This window comes from Prunus avium, chromosome 1, assembly GCF_965620075.1.
Source record: "Prunus avium chromosome 1, drPruAviu1.hap1.1, whole genome shotgun sequence".
NCBI lineage: Eukaryota > Viridiplantae > Streptophyta > Magnoliopsida > Rosales > Rosaceae > Prunus > Prunus avium.
In genome coordinates this window covers 42,790,654-42,810,135 of record NC_142284.1, presented here as the reverse complement: position 1 = coordinate 42,810,135, position 19,482 = coordinate 42,790,654, and the positions used below count along the sequence as shown (strand labels likewise).

The 19,482-nt window shown below is 35.1% G+C and overlaps 3 protein-coding genes across 3 annotated transcripts; 2 read left to right on the top strand and 1 right to left on the bottom strand.

The window, feature by feature from the left end:
- The first annotated feature begins 2,039 nt into the window (after window positions 1-2,039).
- On the top strand, window positions 2,040-3,039 carry LOC110757716 (uncharacterized). Its single transcript, XM_021959415.2, has 2 exons — window positions 2,040-2,420; window positions 2,503-3,039. Exons 1-2 carry the CDS (start codon window positions 2,040-2,042, stop codon window positions 3,037-3,039), a joined length of 918 nt encoding a protein of 305 aa, XP_021815107.2.
- A 2,720-nt stretch (window positions 3,040-5,759) lies between these two features.
- LOC110757715 (protein FAR1-RELATED SEQUENCE 5-like) lies at window positions 5,760-7,522 on the bottom strand. Its single transcript, XM_021959414.2, has one exon. It carries the CDS (start codon window positions 7,463-7,465, stop codon window positions 6,299-6,301), a length of 1,167 nt encoding a protein of 388 aa, XP_021815106.2. The 5' UTR covers window positions 7,466-7,522; the 3' UTR covers window positions 5,760-6,298.
- Window positions 7,523-12,391: 4,869 nt separating this feature from the next.
- LOC110757769 (Adenosylmethionine decarboxylase family protein) lies at window positions 12,392-13,976 on the top strand. Its single transcript, XM_021959481.2, has one exon. The coding sequence runs from the start codon at window positions 12,583-12,585 to the stop codon at window positions 13,654-13,656; it is 1,074 nt and encodes a 357-aa protein (XP_021815173.1). The 5' UTR covers window positions 12,392-12,582; the 3' UTR covers window positions 13,657-13,976.
- Window positions 13,977-19,482: the final 5,506 nt, after the last annotated feature.

The window sequence follows — 19,482 nt, the reverse complement described above, 5'->3', positions numbered from 1 at the left end:
GCACTCAGGCTCAGGCTCTCAATATGGCTCAATAGCATGCAGTTTAGTAAAACAAAACGAAGAATGTTTCAGTTTCATATCACCACTTCCACAATAGAGGTGTTGAACATCACTTGCTCTTTGCATCAGAATTGATGGATATGTGTGTATATATACACATTTTTTTAAGGGCTCAGCTGGCCCTTAAGTATTCCTGGAGGCGGCTCATAAAGAGATCAAAACATTTTTATGCTTCAGCTGGAAACCACGTTTGTAGTGTTTGTTAATCTTCTAAGTCTAATTTTGTAGGCTTAGTTTCCTATCTCCTTTTTCAATCAAACTTTTGGGTTTGCATAATAGTTGACCAATTCATTGGTTGTGCTCTTCACTGATTGTTGACAAGGGATCATAAATGCATGACTAACAGTTATGATGTTAAGCTGAGTGCAATAAGTTGTTATTGGAAGGTAGCATTCCTTAAAATTCTGGTTCGAGGAAGTTATTCTTATTCATTTATGAATTACTTTATGAGTCTTTTGCCAAAAGAAAAAAAGGAGTCAGTTTTTCTCTCCAAACTGTAATTATTTTTGTTTACTTGAAGGAGATTTCAAACTGCTTTCAAGAATTTGCATCTGCTGTTTAGTTTTAATTTCCTATTAGTAGCTAATTTCCTATTAATTTCTCTATTCCCTGTTTTGGGGTTTTTGGAATACAACATGAATTTCAGACCAAAAGAAGAAGAAGGAGATTTCAAACTCTTGAATGAAGGAGATCAAAACATTATTATCGTTCTAAGGAAACAATTAGCCGGCAATTTAATAGTGTGTTGCGTGCAATGATGAGAATTAGTCAAGAATATTTGAAACTTCAGCCATGTGATATTGGTGGTTCAGAAAGAGACAAGTGGAAGTGGTTTGAGGTAATCTTATAACTTTAGGAAAATATGTTCTTGTTATAATGTTACCACATACCTTAAAATTATTTTTGTTTTTTCTTCTTCAATGTCATTAGAATTGTATTGGAGCACTTGATGGAACTCACATTCCAGTAACAGTGTCTGCTGAGGATAGACCAAGATATCGAAATAGAAAGGGCGATATTTCCACCAATGTTTTAGGAGTTTGTGATCCAGATCTAAAATTCATCTATGTACTATCTGGATGGGAGGGTTCTGCTTCTGATTCTCGTGTTTTGAGAGATGCTTTGGCCAGGGATAATTCGTTTCAAGTTCCAAGTGGTAATTTTTTATACTAGTTGTTAAATAATCAAAAACTTAGGTATAAATAACTAACTTTTCTTTTAAACTTTTTATATTGTAGATAAGTACTATCTTGTGGATGCCGGCTATGCTAATGGACCTGGTTTTTTAGCACCTTATCGAGGAACTAGATATCACTTAAATGAATGGATTGGAAACAATCGTCCTGAAAATTACAAAGAGTTATTTAACTTGCGTCATTCAATTGCAAGGAACGTAATTGAAAGGTCATTTGGGTTGTTGAAAAAGCGATGGAGTATACTACGTACACCTTCATTTTTCAACATCAAAACACAAACTAGGATTATAAATGCATGCTTTGTGTTGCATAACTTCATTCGAATCGAGCAACAGAATGACCATGTGTTACAAGATCAAGATATGGAGTTTTTAGCTTCTGTGGATCATGAGATATCAAATCATTCTACAGTAGAGGGTAACACAAATAGGATTACAAGTGTTCAAGTCACTGATCAGTGGACTACTTTCCGTGACACATTAGCAATGCAAATGTTTCTTGATTATCAAGCACGAGGCGCCACTAATTCATGATTTTCAGTCATTATATATTAATTGAGTTGAAACTGTCTCAAGTTAAATTTATGTATGAAGTTGTAAACATTTGAATCATGTTTTTTCTTATCAGTTTTAATAAATGTGTACTCTTCTTTATTGATCGTTTTTTTTCCTATTATTCAGCTTTATGTGTCTATTTTGTTATATATGTTAATCATTTTTTTATGCAAATATATATTGATCATATTTATTAATATTGTTGTTGTAATCATTTTAAATACATAAGATGGCAGAAAAAGTAAACAAAATAAAGCAGAGGAGAAGAAAAGACAAGCAAATTAATGACACTGAAGGAGATGACAAAGCCTATTTTCGATGGAATATACAAATGGAGCGTTCATTAGCGGATATACTTAGAGAAGAACGTCAGATTGGTCACAAAGGAGATGGTGGTTGGAAAGCAGTTGCTTATAACACCGCTGCTGCCATATTGTCTGCACAATTTGATATTGAAGTAAGTGCTGATAACATAAGAAATCGTGTTAAAACCTGGAAAAGGTTTTATGGTATAGTCAGTGATATATTAAGTCAGAGTGGATTCAATTGGGATGCAACAAAGAAGATGATCAGTGTAGATGAAGATAATGTTTGGGATGAGTATGTGAAGGTAATTTATAATGCAATTATATCTTTTTGTAGGACTAAAATTGCGGTAAATAAATGGATAACTTTGATTTTTTGCTTGATAGTCTCATGAAGATGCTAGAACTTTTCGATTTAAAGTGATTGCAAACTGGGATGACATAGTGGATTTATGTGGCAAAGATAGAGCTACGGGAGAGGGTGCTGAAACATGTGCAGAAGCTGCTGAGGTTATGACTCCTGAGAGTGATCCCAATAATATTGTTGATTTGGAAAGTGATACTCAAGGTTTTGAGAGTTGTCAGGTTGATGATGTTTTACCCAGCTCTAGTTGTCCAAAGAGAAGAAATCAAAAACCTTCTGATATTCCCCCACCAAAAAAAAGAGGTACAACTAATGTTCTTGCTGATTCAGTGGCTAAAATGGCTTCATCTTTGGAACGCTTTATCAATTCTACTACACAAAAGCTTGATCCAACAGAAGTATATAATGAAGTCATTGCAATTCCAGATCTTAGTCCAAATGAACAACTGAAGGCATGCTCTTGGTTTATAGAAAATGAGAAACAGTTTCTCATGTTAAAGACAATTCCAACTGAGAGAAAGAAGGGAATGGTGTTGATGTTTATTTCACCAAAAGCGTAGACACATTTTATATTCAGTTGACATTTTTAATTTTTGCTATTTTGTTGAAACATTGGTTGGGATGATTAGCTTCATTTTTTTTAATTACGTGATTTATGCTTTTTTAAATTAGACAAGCTACAGTTGCGATTCTTTACATTAGTAACAATTGAGGTATGTGCTGTTAGACATTTTCGTACATCTCAAGTCTTTCTAATTATATATATAATTATAATGTGTTGAACCATGCTAATTATTCCTATTAGATTTTATATACAAGATTGTTGTATTAAAAAAAAAAAAAAGTTCTTACGTAAATTCTAATTATGTGATGACTATCCAAACAGGTGAAATTGTAATTTCTGTCATTTCTTAAATTCCGCATATATGACATCCAAACGCTGAAATTTGCAATTGACGGAATTTTTAAATGATGTAATTGGAAATTCCGTCATTTACAATTTCCATGGAAATTAGAATTACTTCATCCAAACACACCATTATTGATATTTCATTTTTAAACTCAATCTCTACAACAATCAAATCAAATTACTTGTTCATTTTGCTTGTCACTTTTATTTTGGTACGTTTAATTATTTCTTTGTGTGCAGAGATTTGTCTACCTGCTCCTTGAGGATACGATACTTGGACTTCCAAGATTATTACTATGTGTGACTACTTGCAGTTGGATAAACGCAACACAATACCTTTTTTGGTTTCACTAATTTGCATGAGATTGTGGCAATTTAGCATTGCACTTGTTCGTTCCATATTATAAACTAAGAAAGGGGACCACCACAATCCTTCAAGGCGTTGGAGTTGGGGTGGGGGGGAGGGGGGGCAGACTGGATCCTTCAAAGGAGGGTGTTTTACTCTCAACTTTAGTATAAAATAAGTAATATAAATCTTTAGTATCAACTTTTTACTAGACAATTTTCCTCTAAAAATTCTCCACGATTTTCAAGTCTCCTAAAGGTTGGTCTCAGTTTTTATTTCATTTGGCATTCGTTTGGTATAGGGAAACTCAGCGTTAACAAGAAGAAGACAGCATATGGGCCAAATCAAGCCTCAAAGACCAACAATTAGACAAAGAGAGGCCCAACATATTACATTGCAGACCATATTAAAATACTAAACAAATTAAAAACTTAAATACCAAAATTAAATTGCTTTGGTGAAGTTACTTCGTATACAATAAATTTTTATTTGTTGCTGATTAGCCTCAGCCCATTTTTGGACTGAAAAGCCGTCCGGACTATAATTGGGTTATGATTATCAAAAAAATCTTTCAATAGCTGACCTAATTTTCATTTTTTATTGGAGCTTTTCAAGTGCCTAACAGCTCACCAACGTCTCATCTCCATAGTTACTTAAGAATAATATTATTACTAATCATGGAGGGGCCTTGATTCTCGGATAATTCATTTTTATTAACAACCATATTAACCGGATCCGGATTCTTTGCTCTGATTTTCTCTGCTATGATCTGCTATACTTTTGTTCTTCATATGCCACATTATTAAAATTTAATCTAAAGGATTTAAAAGTTGACACATCATTTTAAAACAAAAACTCAATTTACTCCTAATTAAAAAAGAATAAAAACCCCTTACACCCAACTAACAGTAGTTAACGTCCAGCTTTTTTTTTTCCTTCTCCTTATTCACGTTCAGTTTTTTTTTTTTTTCCTCCTTCTTATTCACTTTCTGTTCTGTTCTTTTTTTTTTTTTTTATCTCTTTCTGTCATTTTCTCCTTTTTTTCTCTCCTTGCATAAACCATCATGCCATCATCTAGCTAACTAGAGTGCTAAAGAGAAAAGAAAAGATGTAGGAAATAGAATCGAAGAAGTATTTATAATCTCCATTAAAAAGACAAAAGGTTTATAATCTTCCCATCAAATAAATGACAAACATAAATTACACATCAATAATAAAAGAAAGAACAGTTGTGTATCTTTGGCAAGCATTCCTACTGATATATTGACATGTATAAAAAAACAAAGAAAAAACCAGTTAGTATTATACAAATAAATTTCATAATAAATGTATTACTGAGAGCATAACATACCCATGATTACAGATGCCATCTCCAGTTTGATCAACATTTGAAGCTGTATGTGGCTTATCGATCATCAAGTTCATAGCCTGTATAAAGTAGTTATGAAAATTGATTATAATAAATAAAAAACTTACCATGACTTATAAAAAGGATATTATAAATCTTAATATACCTGACTCCGCACAATGTCATTTGAAACTTGCAAGTCTTGAAATTGTAAAGGGAAACTTGCAGGGTTAAGTAATGGTTGGAAACTATGTTGGGGTTCTCGGTAAGGCATCCATGATATTGTATTAGGTGCCCCGTGATCTTGTGCTTGTGCAGTATTACAATAACATTTTAAACTAGAAACATGATATGAAAACAAAAATTAAATAAATGATACTTTCAAGATGTGTAGCTGGATGACATATGTTATTATCTCTTAAGTGTTGCATTTGGAGATGCCCATGTTCATAATATACAAATTAAAAACTAAATTAATAAAAAAATTATTTATTGGAATTGAACTTTGAATGTAAAAGAAGAAAATACCTGTGATGAACGAGAACTAGATGATTTTTTATTCTTAGCTATGTTTTTCTCCAAACAACTTTTTATTCTTTTTCTTCCTCGGGAGGCTTCCTTCTTCTTTAATCCCTTTGCTTGGATAACTTTTGCACTATCCAAGAAACATGCCTCATTAGCACCATCTGTCACTATGGTGGAAGGTGACCCTTGGCCATCCTTATCATGTACTTGACCGTCCATTTTTGAACTTAACATGTCTTCAATGGTTTTGCTTAGTTGATTCAAATGACTAACAAAAATCTTATATGTTTCTTCGCTCTCAGTAGCTCGAGATGATATCTTGGTAAACATGGAACATAAAGACCTATATCGATATGTTTGTTGTAGTTTCACATTTGTCTGGATGTCGCGTCCGTGCATATCTTTCACACTTTCAGATCTTGCTTTTCTTGTCCACCTTTTAAAGATATACTGGTTAGGAATTCTTTGACATTCATGTAATTAGTAAGAATTTTCAGTGCATGGCTGCACAAGAAACCTTTCATCTCAAATAACCTACAACTACAAAAGACATCACCATCTTTCTGTTTTCTAACACGTCGCCCTTTTGAGTTGCCATGTAAGACAACTGTATATACCAAATCATCACCATCTTCGTCACAAGATATCATGTCTAATTCAAGTGATTTGATATACTGAGCTTGGAAATCCTCAAATATTGGTATAAATATTTCCTGCCTTAACCACCATTGAAACAAGTATTGTCACCTTAGGTAACTTTTGACACAAAGCGTACTCTGCTTCCAACTCCTTATATCGCTTATCATTAAGTACCCTTTCAAAATGCATGAAAAACTGAACCACATCATGGTCCACATTCAAATAGTCTTTTAAGGTAGCATTAAAACTTTCACTTATTTGTGTGGTTTTTACTCCTGCAGACCAAGACCACTTACAGTATGCCATTGCCCATTTCTTCCTTAAATCAAAAATGATTTCTAACCAAAGATGTCCACGCACATTGTATTCATCCAACATTGAATCCCAAGCAACTAAGAACTCATCTTCCTCCTCATAGTAATCCATAAATTGTGTTAAAACGCTCCTAACTCCACATGTGCACCTAAATAAACTGTTTACATGTTTCATGGCATTTTGCATTATGTGCCATGTGCAAAGCCTGTGATATGTATCAGACATCACATGTGCACAAGCCTTAGCCATCGCAGCATCTTGATCAGTAAATAAGGTTTTTGGGGCCTTCTTTGACATGGCCTCTGAAAATGTTTCAAACAACCTTATAAATGAATTGGCAGTCTCATTGTACAACAATGCTACCCCAAAAATGGCAATCTCACGATGATGATTAAATCCCACAAACACTCCGAATGGACGATTTGCTTCATTAGTTTTGTACGTGGTGTCAAAACACACACAATCACCAAATTGACCATAATCAACAATCATCTTCGCATCAGCCCAAAATATATTCGTAATTTGCTCATCACAATCTAATTGCATAGCATAAAAAAATGAGGGGTTTTCCAATGCTTCATTCTGAAAATACTTTAGTAAGCTTCCAACTTCTCCATATGCCAATTTTCTTTGCCTCTTCGTCTGAAGGTAATTTTTTTGATCTTGTTTGATATATCCAAGAGATTCTCTTCCACCAACTTGCCTACCCATTAACTCATATGCTTGCCTAAGTGGAATCCCAGATTCTTCTGTCAAATATACTTCAGTAGCTTGTGAAGCAGATATTCTTCTATGAGACGGTAACATATGAGTGCATTCTTGTCTTACAAGAGGATGATTGTGGTATTCCATAAAATGGCTAACCCAATACTTACCATTGGATTTATTCAACTTAATGCTCATTTTAGCATTACAACATGTCCTTGTTTCTGCCCGAGAACTTTTAGTTAAATAATCTTGCTTATCTTTCGGTCGAAAACCCTCCTTGCAACAAACAAATACTCTTGAAATTATTTGACCAGTATTCTTATTCTTGTTCTATGAATCTCTTCTAATATTGAATCCTGCTCTTCGCCCATACTCATTATAAAACTCATATGCAGCTTGTTCTGAAAGAAATTCCATATCACATATGGGCTTATAATCTAAATTATCTTCACAAATTGTAGCCACTGAATCACTCATTCTTAGTCTATAAAACAAATATAATAATGTTAATCTATCATACAATGATATCAGTCAAATTTATATTTACAAATTAAAAATGAAGGATGGAGGTAGATATACCAAAACATTAATTGAAATCCAATTCAAAGCTCCACACACAGAAAACCAATTAGATAGTCTGAATGGGAAAGAGGGAAATTTTGAATTGTTGCTGACATAGGAACCAAAAAAGAAAATAAAAAAAAGAAAGAAGCAAAGCATACAGCAGGACCAATAAATGAAAGCATATGTAGCATGAAACAATAAATAAGAGTATGTATCAGGGATAAAAGAGAACGAGCAGCATGCAAAATAATCATGCTTACCTTATGGGATCAAGTTCACGTCTTCACAGTAGCTTTGCCAATATATTCACACTAACCAAAGCTAAGGTAATATGAATATGAATGCAAATAATGAGAAGAGGACAAAACCTGAAGCAAGAAGGAGAAAAAAAAGAAAAAAGAAGAAGAGGAGGACATAACACGAAGAAGAAGAAGAAAAAGAAAAAAAGAGCTTTGGACGTTAACTACTATTAGTTGGGTGTTAGGGTTTTTTTATTCTTTTTTAATTAGGAGTAAATTGAGTTTTTGTTTTAAGATGATGTGTCAACTTTTAAATCCGTTAGATTAAATTTTAATGATGTGGCATATGGAGAACAAAAGTATAGCAGATCATGGTAGAGAAAATCATAGCAGAGGATCCGGATCCGTATTAACCAGCGTTTAAGCATTAGATGTCTTTATGACTTGATATTCAAGATAGCACTAGTAGTTGTGCATTAACCAGCATTCAAAAATGCATGAATGCTTAGAATTGTCTTAATTTTGATATTAGATTGCTTCGTTATTGTAATAGCCTTTTTGTGGTTAGTTTGTATTTGCCATTTTATGGCTAGTTTGTATTAGTTTTTTGTGGTTAGTGATTTTTTTGATTGAGTTATGAATGCAATCTCATTCTTTCTCAAACAAAAAGAAAAAAAAAAACCACTCATGCATGTATGAGTGATTGACCGTAATACAACTCTATATTCAAATAAATTGCAGGGTTGTGGTTAAGGCTTAAATGTGCCACCCATAGTTGGGGCCTATCTAGGACCACCTCGAGATTCAGATTAAAAAAAAAAATTGCAATAAGTTGCCGTAGAGAGGTGTCTGAAGCCTTAATTTATTGTTGTTATGCTACAACAATACACGTTCATAGCTTCATTGGGACAACATAAAATTAAGAATCAGCCATGGAAAGCATATTATAAGCCATGCATGCACATTTAACATGCTTGTTAAATTTTAATTTAAGTTAATAAAATTGTATTAAGGGTTAACACATCTTCGTACTTCTTCATAAATACCTCCATATTGAAGAAGAATACAATATGAATATATCTGAGATTTCCCGTACGCTTTGTTTGACAAAATAAAATGATTTGGCCAAATGAACATATTCAGATTCTTTCATTCATTGCAAATAGTCCATAAGATACAAGAATTAATTGAGTGCGTTAGATCTTATCCTACTTTTCTTTCCAGATCCAAGTGATGCTGATGAAACCCAATACCTACACAGTGCCAAATTGCCAATAGTGTTGAACATGAATGGCAGGCCGATAATTTATTTAATTTAGTTTCTTCATCAAGGAGCAAGGAATATCTTAAGGAATAGGGATCGATTGACTAATCTCAAGGGCGGCCCCAAATGGCACATTTCCAAGTCACAGATAACGTTGTTAAATCCTCCACCCTCATTTGGCTCCCCTCTTTTTTGTTTATTAATCCCAAAAAAGCAACGCTAGATGTTCTTTACATATATAATATGCTATATGTTCCCGAATCCTAGCAAAGTTAGTCTTGAAATTTTGGCATGGCATCTAAAAATCTTGTGAATTGTGCTGAGTAGGAATCCAATTACTAGGGGATTTGGTCTAATTGCCCTTCCACAAACTTCTTCGTTTTATTTACAAATGATATCGAAAATAGATATTCAAACATATGACTTCAAACTCATAAAAAAGAATTGTTGATTATTTGAGCTAGAAACTCTTTAGAATAAAATAGATGTTTTTTTTTTTTGGGTACAACGATAATCTAAATTAGAGGGAGACAGATACACACACTACCACGTTATCATAGGATTTCGAACATAAAATCACTAGTCTGAAAGTCAAGTTGATGTGTTTTGAAAAACTTTCTTTTGTGCTATTTGCTTTATATTTAGGTTTTTTATATGTATTTTTATGAGCTGGAAAAAAATAAAAACTAGCAAAATTATTCTGATTCATACTACTTTCCATTCCATATGTTTGCCACACGTGAATAACATATATATAAAGTTGTTGAAATTACAAGGAAAATGCTTATAATCCGGTGGCTGTTGAAATTATTAGGTTTCTTTTTCTGTTAATCATTGTAGGAAAATAAGGGTGGCTTAAAATTGACAATAATTGACAAGTTGCCCATGCACGACAAAGAGTAGTGGAATGGGTGGACAGAAAACCAAGTAGCTAATTAGAGGAGAAAAAAAAGAAAAACGAAAAAAACGATAAAGTTACAGCCACACAGGCCGAACACGTGTCAGAAGGTTTGTGGCTCTGTTTAAAACAGCCCTCACCGCGCACCAATCTTATCGCGAAAAAGTGCCCCCACAAATCTAAATGTAGAGATAGGCCTCTCTGCCGTTTCAGCCCTCCCACGCGAATCCGATTCTGTCTGTCTTTGTCGTTTTCTCCTATTCTATTCAAACTCGAATCCCAACCCCACCAAAAATTTCACCAATCCAAAAGTAAAAAGACTAAAAAGTTAAGCCTTCACTAGTTGTAGCATTTGAGTTAATTTTGTTTAATTACCATATTTTTATAATAAATAAAATTAAAATCCTTAACCTCTAGCTTTTGATTTATTATAACGGTTAGTCCCACTACAAATAGAAAAATTCAAAGTAATAATTGTAGACAATTAAATCCTCAAATAGTAGACAAATGAATGTTTTATTTTTCCCAAGTAATGAATATATTGATTACATACGCTATCAATTGTGAATACATATGAAACTCTTAATACATCAGCGATAAGTTTCGTCCAACTTTACCAACTTTCCAATATTGAATTACCAAGATAAATAAACTTTTCCATATTTCAATTATTATTATTATTTGCTATTAAGAAATTTTCTTGCCCCTACAACCTTTGATTACTGAGAATTATTATTTTTAACTAAAAAAAGTTAAAAAGAAACAGAAAGAATGCATGATCCGTGAATAATAATAAAGAGTTTTGACCAAAGAAAAAAACGTTATCATTGAAAGGCTCAGCTGTTTCCAAGAAACAACGTCGCCAGCCTATCATAGCAGACTTGAGAGCGTAGGGGCATGGTCGTCTTTCACCATCAAGCAGGGGCAAACTTGGAAAGCAGTCTCACGTACTCTATAAATATGCTCCATACCTCTATCATTTTCCAGAAAAACAAAACAGCCACAGCAATAATCAAAATTTTCTAGGGTTTTCGATCCGCCTCCCTTTTGATATCTGCATTTTCTCGCCGCCCGCTGGTTCGTTCGATTTTCTTATCGATTTCCATCTAGGGGTTTCCGGGGAGGTCGAAAGCCGTTGGCTTATCTTTCGAAGAGAACGCCCAACAATTTTTCGTATTTGTAAGTTCGATTGTTTTTCTTTTTCATCTGTTTGTTGTTTTTTTCCTTCATTTGAATGAGTATTCGATTATTTTTCCATGTAGTCTGTGTGGAAAATGAGGAACTTTTGATAACCTGCATATGCTATCATTCTTTGTTAAAGTTTTCGTTTTTATCTGATGTTTTGTTTACCACGGTAGAGCTGGTTGGGTTATATGGGTTTGGATTTTTGCGGCTGGAATAAAATTTGTGTTTTGGAATTCCTTTTGTTGCATCAAATAGGGTGATTTAACTTGCATAATGATTTTACATATTCGTATTTTCATAAATATTTTAATTAAATCTGTCCACGAAATCCATCTAAAATGAATGATTTTTTGTCATGTACCAGTATTGTTCGATAAAATTTTGCCCTTTTTGTGTTCTAATCTAATAGTTTTTATTGTTAAATCATCAACTGTATAATTCATACGCATTACCAAAAATAAATAAATCATATGGGTTAAAAATGTTGCATGTTTGCTGAAGAATAATTTGGATTCTGAACATATAGACTCAATCTGTTTCATAAGCTACATGTTGTGATGTTGAGAAAATTTATTTACTGGGATTTGTTCCACATTTCTCTACATGTAGATCTAAACCTTAATTCTTTTAATTATTTATTTCTGATTAGTGAAATCTTTTTTGGTTGGCTGTCAACAGGAAGAACTGAATGATCTAATGGAGTCTAAAGGTGGTAAAAAGAATTCTAGTAGTAGTAAATCCTTATTCTATGAAGCACCTCTTGGATACAGCATCGAAGACATCCGACCCAACGGTGGAATCAAGAAGTTCAGATCTGCTGCTTACTCCAACGTAAGTTTCGGTTCGCCATTTTATTGTAGAGTTTGGTTGTGTGAGTTCCCCCTAGCTGGGTAAATTGTGGAAGTAATCATTGTACATGAAAAATGTTAACTTTCTGCTTCCATCTTGTGCAGTGCGCTCGCAAACCATCCTGATATTCCTCAATTGGAAACCTAACCACAAGACGTGGTTCATAAACTTTTATTGCTTTTAGTTTGTTTTTGTGTCTTTACTTCGATCAGCATCTTCCTCTCTTCTCTCTTAGCGACTGTAGTATCTTTGCGACTGTATTCTGTTTGCTTTTTGGGTCTTCTTGCGACTTTAATCGTTCCTGTTAGTTGATATGGCCATGGCGGTCTCTGCAATTGGATTTGAAGGTTTTGAAAAGAGGCTAGAAATATCATTTTTTGAACCGAGTATCTTCGTTGATCCTGAAGGAAGGGGTCTTCGATCTCTGGCCAAAGCTCAGATAGATGCTCTTCTTGACGAAGCTGAATGCACTATCGTCTCTTCATTGTCAAATGATCATGTGGACTCCTATGTTCTTTCTGAATCAAGCCTCTTTATTTATCCGTACAAGATGATCATCAAAACTTGTGGGACAACCAAGTTGCTCCTTGTGATCCCGCCTCTCCTGAAGTTGGCTGAAACCATTTCCCTTGCTGTGAGATCTGTGAAGTACACTCGCGGTAGTTTCATTTTTCCAGGGGCACAGTCATACCCTCATCGTAACTTCTCAGAAGAAGTTTCTGTCCTTGACGGCTACTTTGGAAAGCTTGGTTCAGGAAGCAGGGCGTATGTGATGGGCCGTTCAGATGGACCTCAGAAATGGCATGTGTATTCTGCTTCTGCTGAATCAGGAAGCTTCGCTGACCCTGTTTACACTCTAGAAATGTGCATGACTGGTTTGGACAGGGAGAAGGCTTCTGTGTTCTACAAATCCCAATCAAGCTCTGCAGCTGCAATGACAAACGATTCTGGTATCCGAAAGATCCTTCCAGATTCTGATATTTGCGATTTCGAGTTTGACCCCTGTGGTTACTCCATGAATTCCATTGAAGGAGCTGCAATTTCGACCATTCATATTACACCCGAAGATGGTTTCTGTTATGCAAGTTTTGAAACAGCTGGATATGATCTGAAAGATGTGAATATCAACCAGTTGGTTGAGAGGGTCCTGGCTTGTTTCCAACCGAGGGAGTTCTCCATTGCTGTGCACGCTGATGTTGCTACCAAGTCACTCCAGCAACTATCTTCAGTGGATTTGAAGGGATACTGTCGCGAAGAGAGCAGCCACGAAGAACTTGGAATGGGTGGTTCCATTGTCTACAATAGGTTCCTCAAGACTGAGCGCTGTGGTTCTCCTAGATCAACTCTGAAAGGCTGCTGGAGAGATGAAGAAGAGGAAGAAGATTAAGTAAAATAAAGTTATTATGGTCGGCATTTTCTGATTACGAATAAATAAATTACCATTATCAGCAATGGCCTGATAATGGTAAAAACCTGGAAGCATGTCTAAAAATTGTCTTCAATTACTTTTATTGTTGCTGCAGTTTTTCCATTCATGTTAAGTGTTGTTTCTCTTGATACATCACAAGCCTTTGGTGGGCTCTGGTTATTGTTTGTTTGATTGATTCAGACACCTGTTATTAACCATCCTTGGTTATGTTTAGCTATTTATTCTGATTTTTGTGATGATGGGTTTCTGCCCCTTTGGCTATTCATACATTTAGTTCATCTGTGTTCTCTCTTCGAAGATTTACTGGGTGGTAAATTGATAAATACCGCATTTGGATCACATGGATGGCAAAATGTAGTTGTTGGGCTTCGATACCCTTTGAAATTTTCAGTCTGAATTTTCCTTCGTTTTTGTCTCCCTGTTTATTGCCTTCATCTCTATGCATGGATGTTGAGATGGATATTGAAAGTTAGGCTCTTTTGGCCCATATGTTAAATTTTGTTGTGTTGGACCCGTCAAGTAACTTCAAAGTTCAAACCCCGAGAGCGGGGCGCGCGCCATTCATTATGGCGTTTGCGTGGTTTTCGATTTCTCCTTGTTTGTTAGTCAAACAAACGCGGCTAGCTACCAAACTTCTTTTGTTTTTCGGTTGCCTGAAGATGCAGGGCCAGCTAGCTTAGCTTGCTAGAGCCCAAGAAAACTAAAGCTGCCTAACTTTTGACTAACAGTAGATAACAAGATGAAAAAACCCTTGTCCCGTGTCCCATAAACTCTGGAACATAGATGAGCAGCTGCCTGCCCAGCCTCAACTTTGGACATTGACAACTCCATCTAATTTTGGGAAATTTCACACATTTGTTGTTTTAAAACAATATGGGAAATTTGAGAAAAAGGGAAGAATAAAATTGTTGACATCAAAATATTCATTTGGCAAAATGTGATTATCTTTTATTCTTCTTTCGCACTCATGAGTCATACCTACCAAGTTCATCTTTTGAAGCCCATAATCTTTTACTGGGTATGCAAATGGAAGAATAACACTTTCCCCTCCTTTTTCATCGAATCTTTTTGTTTTTTTCCCTTTTTTTTTTGTTTTTTTCATTCACCTCTGCAGAAAATCAAGACCCTTGGTCTTCCACATTGGACCATCAAGATTAACTACAACTAATTAGCAAGTGCAAGGAAACCACCTTGAAGATTTCTTATGAAGAGAGATCCAGAGGCCCAATCACACAATACTATAAGTAATACTATAAGTATGTATGGCCCATTTGAACCCCATAGAACATTTCTGTTTTATGTTTTTTTTCTGTGCATGTCAGGTTGAAAGTTGTTCTGGAACCACCAAGTTGTTAACTTTTATATATCTGAATCTGAGCACATATTATGTATAGTAATTTATATCTATAGATAAGAAAATGTGTCATTGTATTTGTATAAGCTTGCTTGCTTGTTTGGTCGTCTCTGGATCTGGAAGCAAGAGATAAGAGGGTCCAGCTTCTGAGGGAACACAGCTGCTTTATTCATCTGTGTACATGTAAGACAGGAGCTAGCAGATCAGCAATTGTCCTGGGCCTGGCTTTTCAAATCTTTCATCTCTGTGGCTCCTCCGCGGGCCTGTGCTAACATTTTTTCTTTTCTTTTTTATAGCACAGGCTTTAATCAGAACATGTCTGCTCAAAAGCAATTGAAACATGTTGCCAATATTGGGAGGGACCAAGGGAGACAAATAATTCATAATTCTCAAGGGGTCGGTCAAATGTAAATGATATAGAAATTGAGGTATATTATATGTATGAATGGTTAAAATTGTTTGGAATATCAATTATTGCAGAAACAGATGGATTAGGCAACTTGGCCTATATTGTTCTATCTGTCATGTCGTTAGGGTTGCTTTTTTAAAGCTTTCGGTTTGTGAGGAGGCCTCTGTTCTGTTACTGCCCTGTGAATTGTCATGTATGTATGGAAGCCAGCCGGCCAGGTAATAAGGTTGCAAAAAAGTGATTAACTTTTGATTTTAACGTTTTCTTAGGCAAAAATCTTTGTTAGGTTTCTTTTTAGTCTTGTCTAATTTTCACTGTACGCTAAATGACATTTGTCTTATTGCAGATGCTCTCCTTCTAAAACATGTTAAATCAAATTATTGAGAAGGAGTGGGTTTTACGCTTTAGCTTTGGACGTTTGGTTTGTTGTGTGAACCAGACAGCCTTTCTGGCCACGAGAGAGAGAGAGAGAGAGAGAGAGAGAGAGAGAGAGCCTTTAACTTTGTGATCTTCATTTGAAGAGGCAAAGATTCTACTTTTGGACACCACATCAAACAAACAGGATCAAGTTGTATGGATAAAATCACATACAACTGTTGACTTTCTCCTTACTTGTCAAGTTGTCACTGATTGAATTGGAAATGAACAGAGAAAATCTGGTGCATATATTGTTTTTTTCTTTTCACAAACTAAGTTGCTTGGTTTTTTCAACACTCCAGTCATGAATATATTACGTATACATATACAGTTATTCTTTCATCCGGATATCCACATGTTATTACTGTGTGAATGTCATTATAAACAGTGTGGAAAGTAGGGAGGGATAGTAGAAAATACATGACGTCTTCACAGTAATAATGTCCCTCTCTTCCAATTTGTGTTCTGTTTTATTTGCATTGAATCGGAAAAATAATTTATTGCTTTACAAGTTAAATATTTAGTGCATCTCTATAATATTGGTTTCAATCCTCATGGGAGTGAACTCGTATTTACTTTTGCTATACTAATAATATACATGTATATATATATTTTTTCCTCTTAGATTTTTATTTCCCAACTCATGGACTCGTGTGAATCTGATCTCTTGTTAGTTGAAAGACTCATGGAAAAGAGAGTAGACTATATAGCATCTTCCTTCTAAAATATACAAAGTAAGCTTACTTTCAGTTTTTCTTCACCCTTTTTTTGGGTGGTATAAGGAATGTAGAGAGATTTTCTTTGGGCTAATAAGAATGGGAGAGAATTGTAAAGTCATCTGTGCACTACAAAAGGAAAATAAAGATGGTTGACGGCGTAGATAGAAGGTATCCTAAGCTTTTAGTTGGCACCATTCGAAAAGGAATTTATTCCATTTAGCCATAACAAAAAGGTGTGTGCTTTAACTAAAATTGAAACTCCTTTTGATGAACAGCCCTTTGAGGCACCTTTATAATTCACAAAACCAACAACATTTAGGTTCGATTTCTAAGTTAACTGAGAAAAGGGCTTCTCATCATGGGGATTTCATAAGACCATCGCTAAGTTTTAGTATTGGACTATCTTAAACCAATCCAACCCCTTAGGACTAGCTTAAATGATAAAGGAGAATGAGATAATAAGTTAGAAGTATGATACAAAGTTTGATTTCCTCTAACATAACAAAAGAAAGAAAAAAAAGACTCGAAACTATCTAGTATCACTTTATTTACAAAGTGAGTTGAGGAAGTTCTCTTGTCCTTTTGAATTATTGTCAAGGCAAGGCAAGGGCATTGAAGGTACATACATGACGAGGAAGATGGCCCCATGAGAGAATCATACACAATGCTTGGTGGAACAACATGTACAGTGATATCAAGACAGATTTCTCTGTATTTGGTACAAAACTCTAGTGGGTAGGGAGTGCATTCAGAAATGAGCAATTCTTTTGTTATTGTTAAAGCGAAAGGAACCGATGTGGGCAGAGGTTTGAAAACCGCAGACATTCTATGAATATTTGTATAAACCTCCTTCCTTCAATCACTTGTACTCAAAGAAAAAGAGAGAGAGAGAGAAAGGAGTCTTCCTTCAATCACTTGTACTCAAAGAAAAAGAGAGAGAGAGAGAAAGGAGTAGGGTAGAGAGACAATGTGGGGTTAGGGAGTCTACCCATTTTATTCATTGTCCTCATCTTTTGAGCAATAGAACCAGAAACAAAATCATGCATGTGGGTTTGGTACAAATTTTTCAAAAAGCAGTAGCTATATTAATTTACTCAAGCAAACCAAGCCAAGCCAAGCTTAGTCAAGTGGTAAAAAAAGAACAATAATTTCCTACTCATTTGGGGGAGCTAGAGCCCCTCCTTTTAGTAGTGCATATGATCTTGATTACAATTGTGGTCAACTTTCTCTTTATAATTCCACTAGTTTGACTCCCTGTTGGCTCCAAGAGGACCAAAGACCTGACTGGCTGGGAAATTTCCTTGATTTGTTAATTGGACATGGATTCTGCTAATCAGGGGAAGGAAGAGTAAAAAGGTGGAAATTAAAGGGTTGGTTGGTAGAGTGAGGTGATTAAAGGCATGAAATGAACTGGATATGGAGCCAAAGGAAGGAAGACAGATATGTGAGATGACCCAATTGACAGGAACAGCAGAACCATATCTTTGTCAAGTGAAAGACAATTTGTGCACAATTACTCCAAAGTCCCTCTGGTTCTTAATCAATTCCTTCCTTGCATGTTCCAACCACAAGGGAGATAAGTGCGTGTCAGTGAACATGAAGGGGCCACAGACGACAGGTCGTATTAGGAATCTTGACACAAAACCTGTTCTATTTATCATTCATGATTGCCATGCATTTTTATCTATTTTTCATTAGAGAAATTCAAGCGCCATGCATCGCATAGCAACATTTAGCGGCTATTAATTGCATGTGCAGATTTCCATCCAGGTTTTGTGGGTTTTTTTCTTCGAACTTTTAAGTGATATAGTTCTTCGTATATTTTTTTCACAATAGCGAATATTTTAAATTATTTTAATGTACGAAAAGGGGTTCAAATTTAAGTGTAAGGGACGCACACTTGCCTTAATCAACTAGGTTTCAAGGTAAACCTAATTTTAAGAGCTGGGACATACTTACAGCTTGCATATGTTTATGAACAACATTAATTTTTACTCAGAAACGAAATATTAGCACAGTGAAAACTTACTCGTGCGGATTATTAAAAAAATGCCCCTCGAATTAAGTTGCTTTGTCAAGTTGCAAACGCCTTTATAAGGTGCTATTCCCTTCTTAATCATCTTTATGTTTGAACACAAATGATAACCATTGGATCAACTTTACTATAGAATCTGAGATTGATAATCATGAAAACAATAGGCAATTCGTCCAAAGAAACGTTTGAACATCAAGTCAACGGGCACTGTGAGTCTGTGGGGTCTACATTGCACGTGCAGCTAATGTACAACATACATATATATATATATATATATATATATGCTAATAGTATAAATGATCAGTTCAGATCAGAGGCCATCCCTGTTTCATTTCACTGGCCTGGTGTTATATTTTGATTCTGGAGATGGTGGGCCCACATTCCCATTTTGGGTGCAACGCAGGCACACGTAAAGCACTGTGTTGCCTAGTCAGACCAGGACCGTTGGTTCTTCATCAGCAGGAGGAGGACAGATATGTGGGGGCCACACAAATTGCATGTTTATTTACTTTTAACCAGAGAGAGAACGAAGGATGAGCTGCTTTTGCTTTTAAAAGTTGCTACTCTTGATTTGTTTATTGAAGGGATGTCTGTTGAATGAGGAGACAGAGTGTAATGTTGTAAGCTTCAACCGATCTCTTCATCTTATCTTTAGCACAAACAGTTTTTTTGTGAGTGAGATTTTCTTGTTTTCTTCTTCTTTTGAGAAAATCTTACTTTTGAACAAGTAAACCAATTTCAGAACTTGCTCTAGGTAAATTTTATGACTGTTCAGTTGAATTGATGGGTTCCCATTTTCCCACGACACAAACCATTGGATTTGTTCCTGCTGAATACAAAATATGATCGT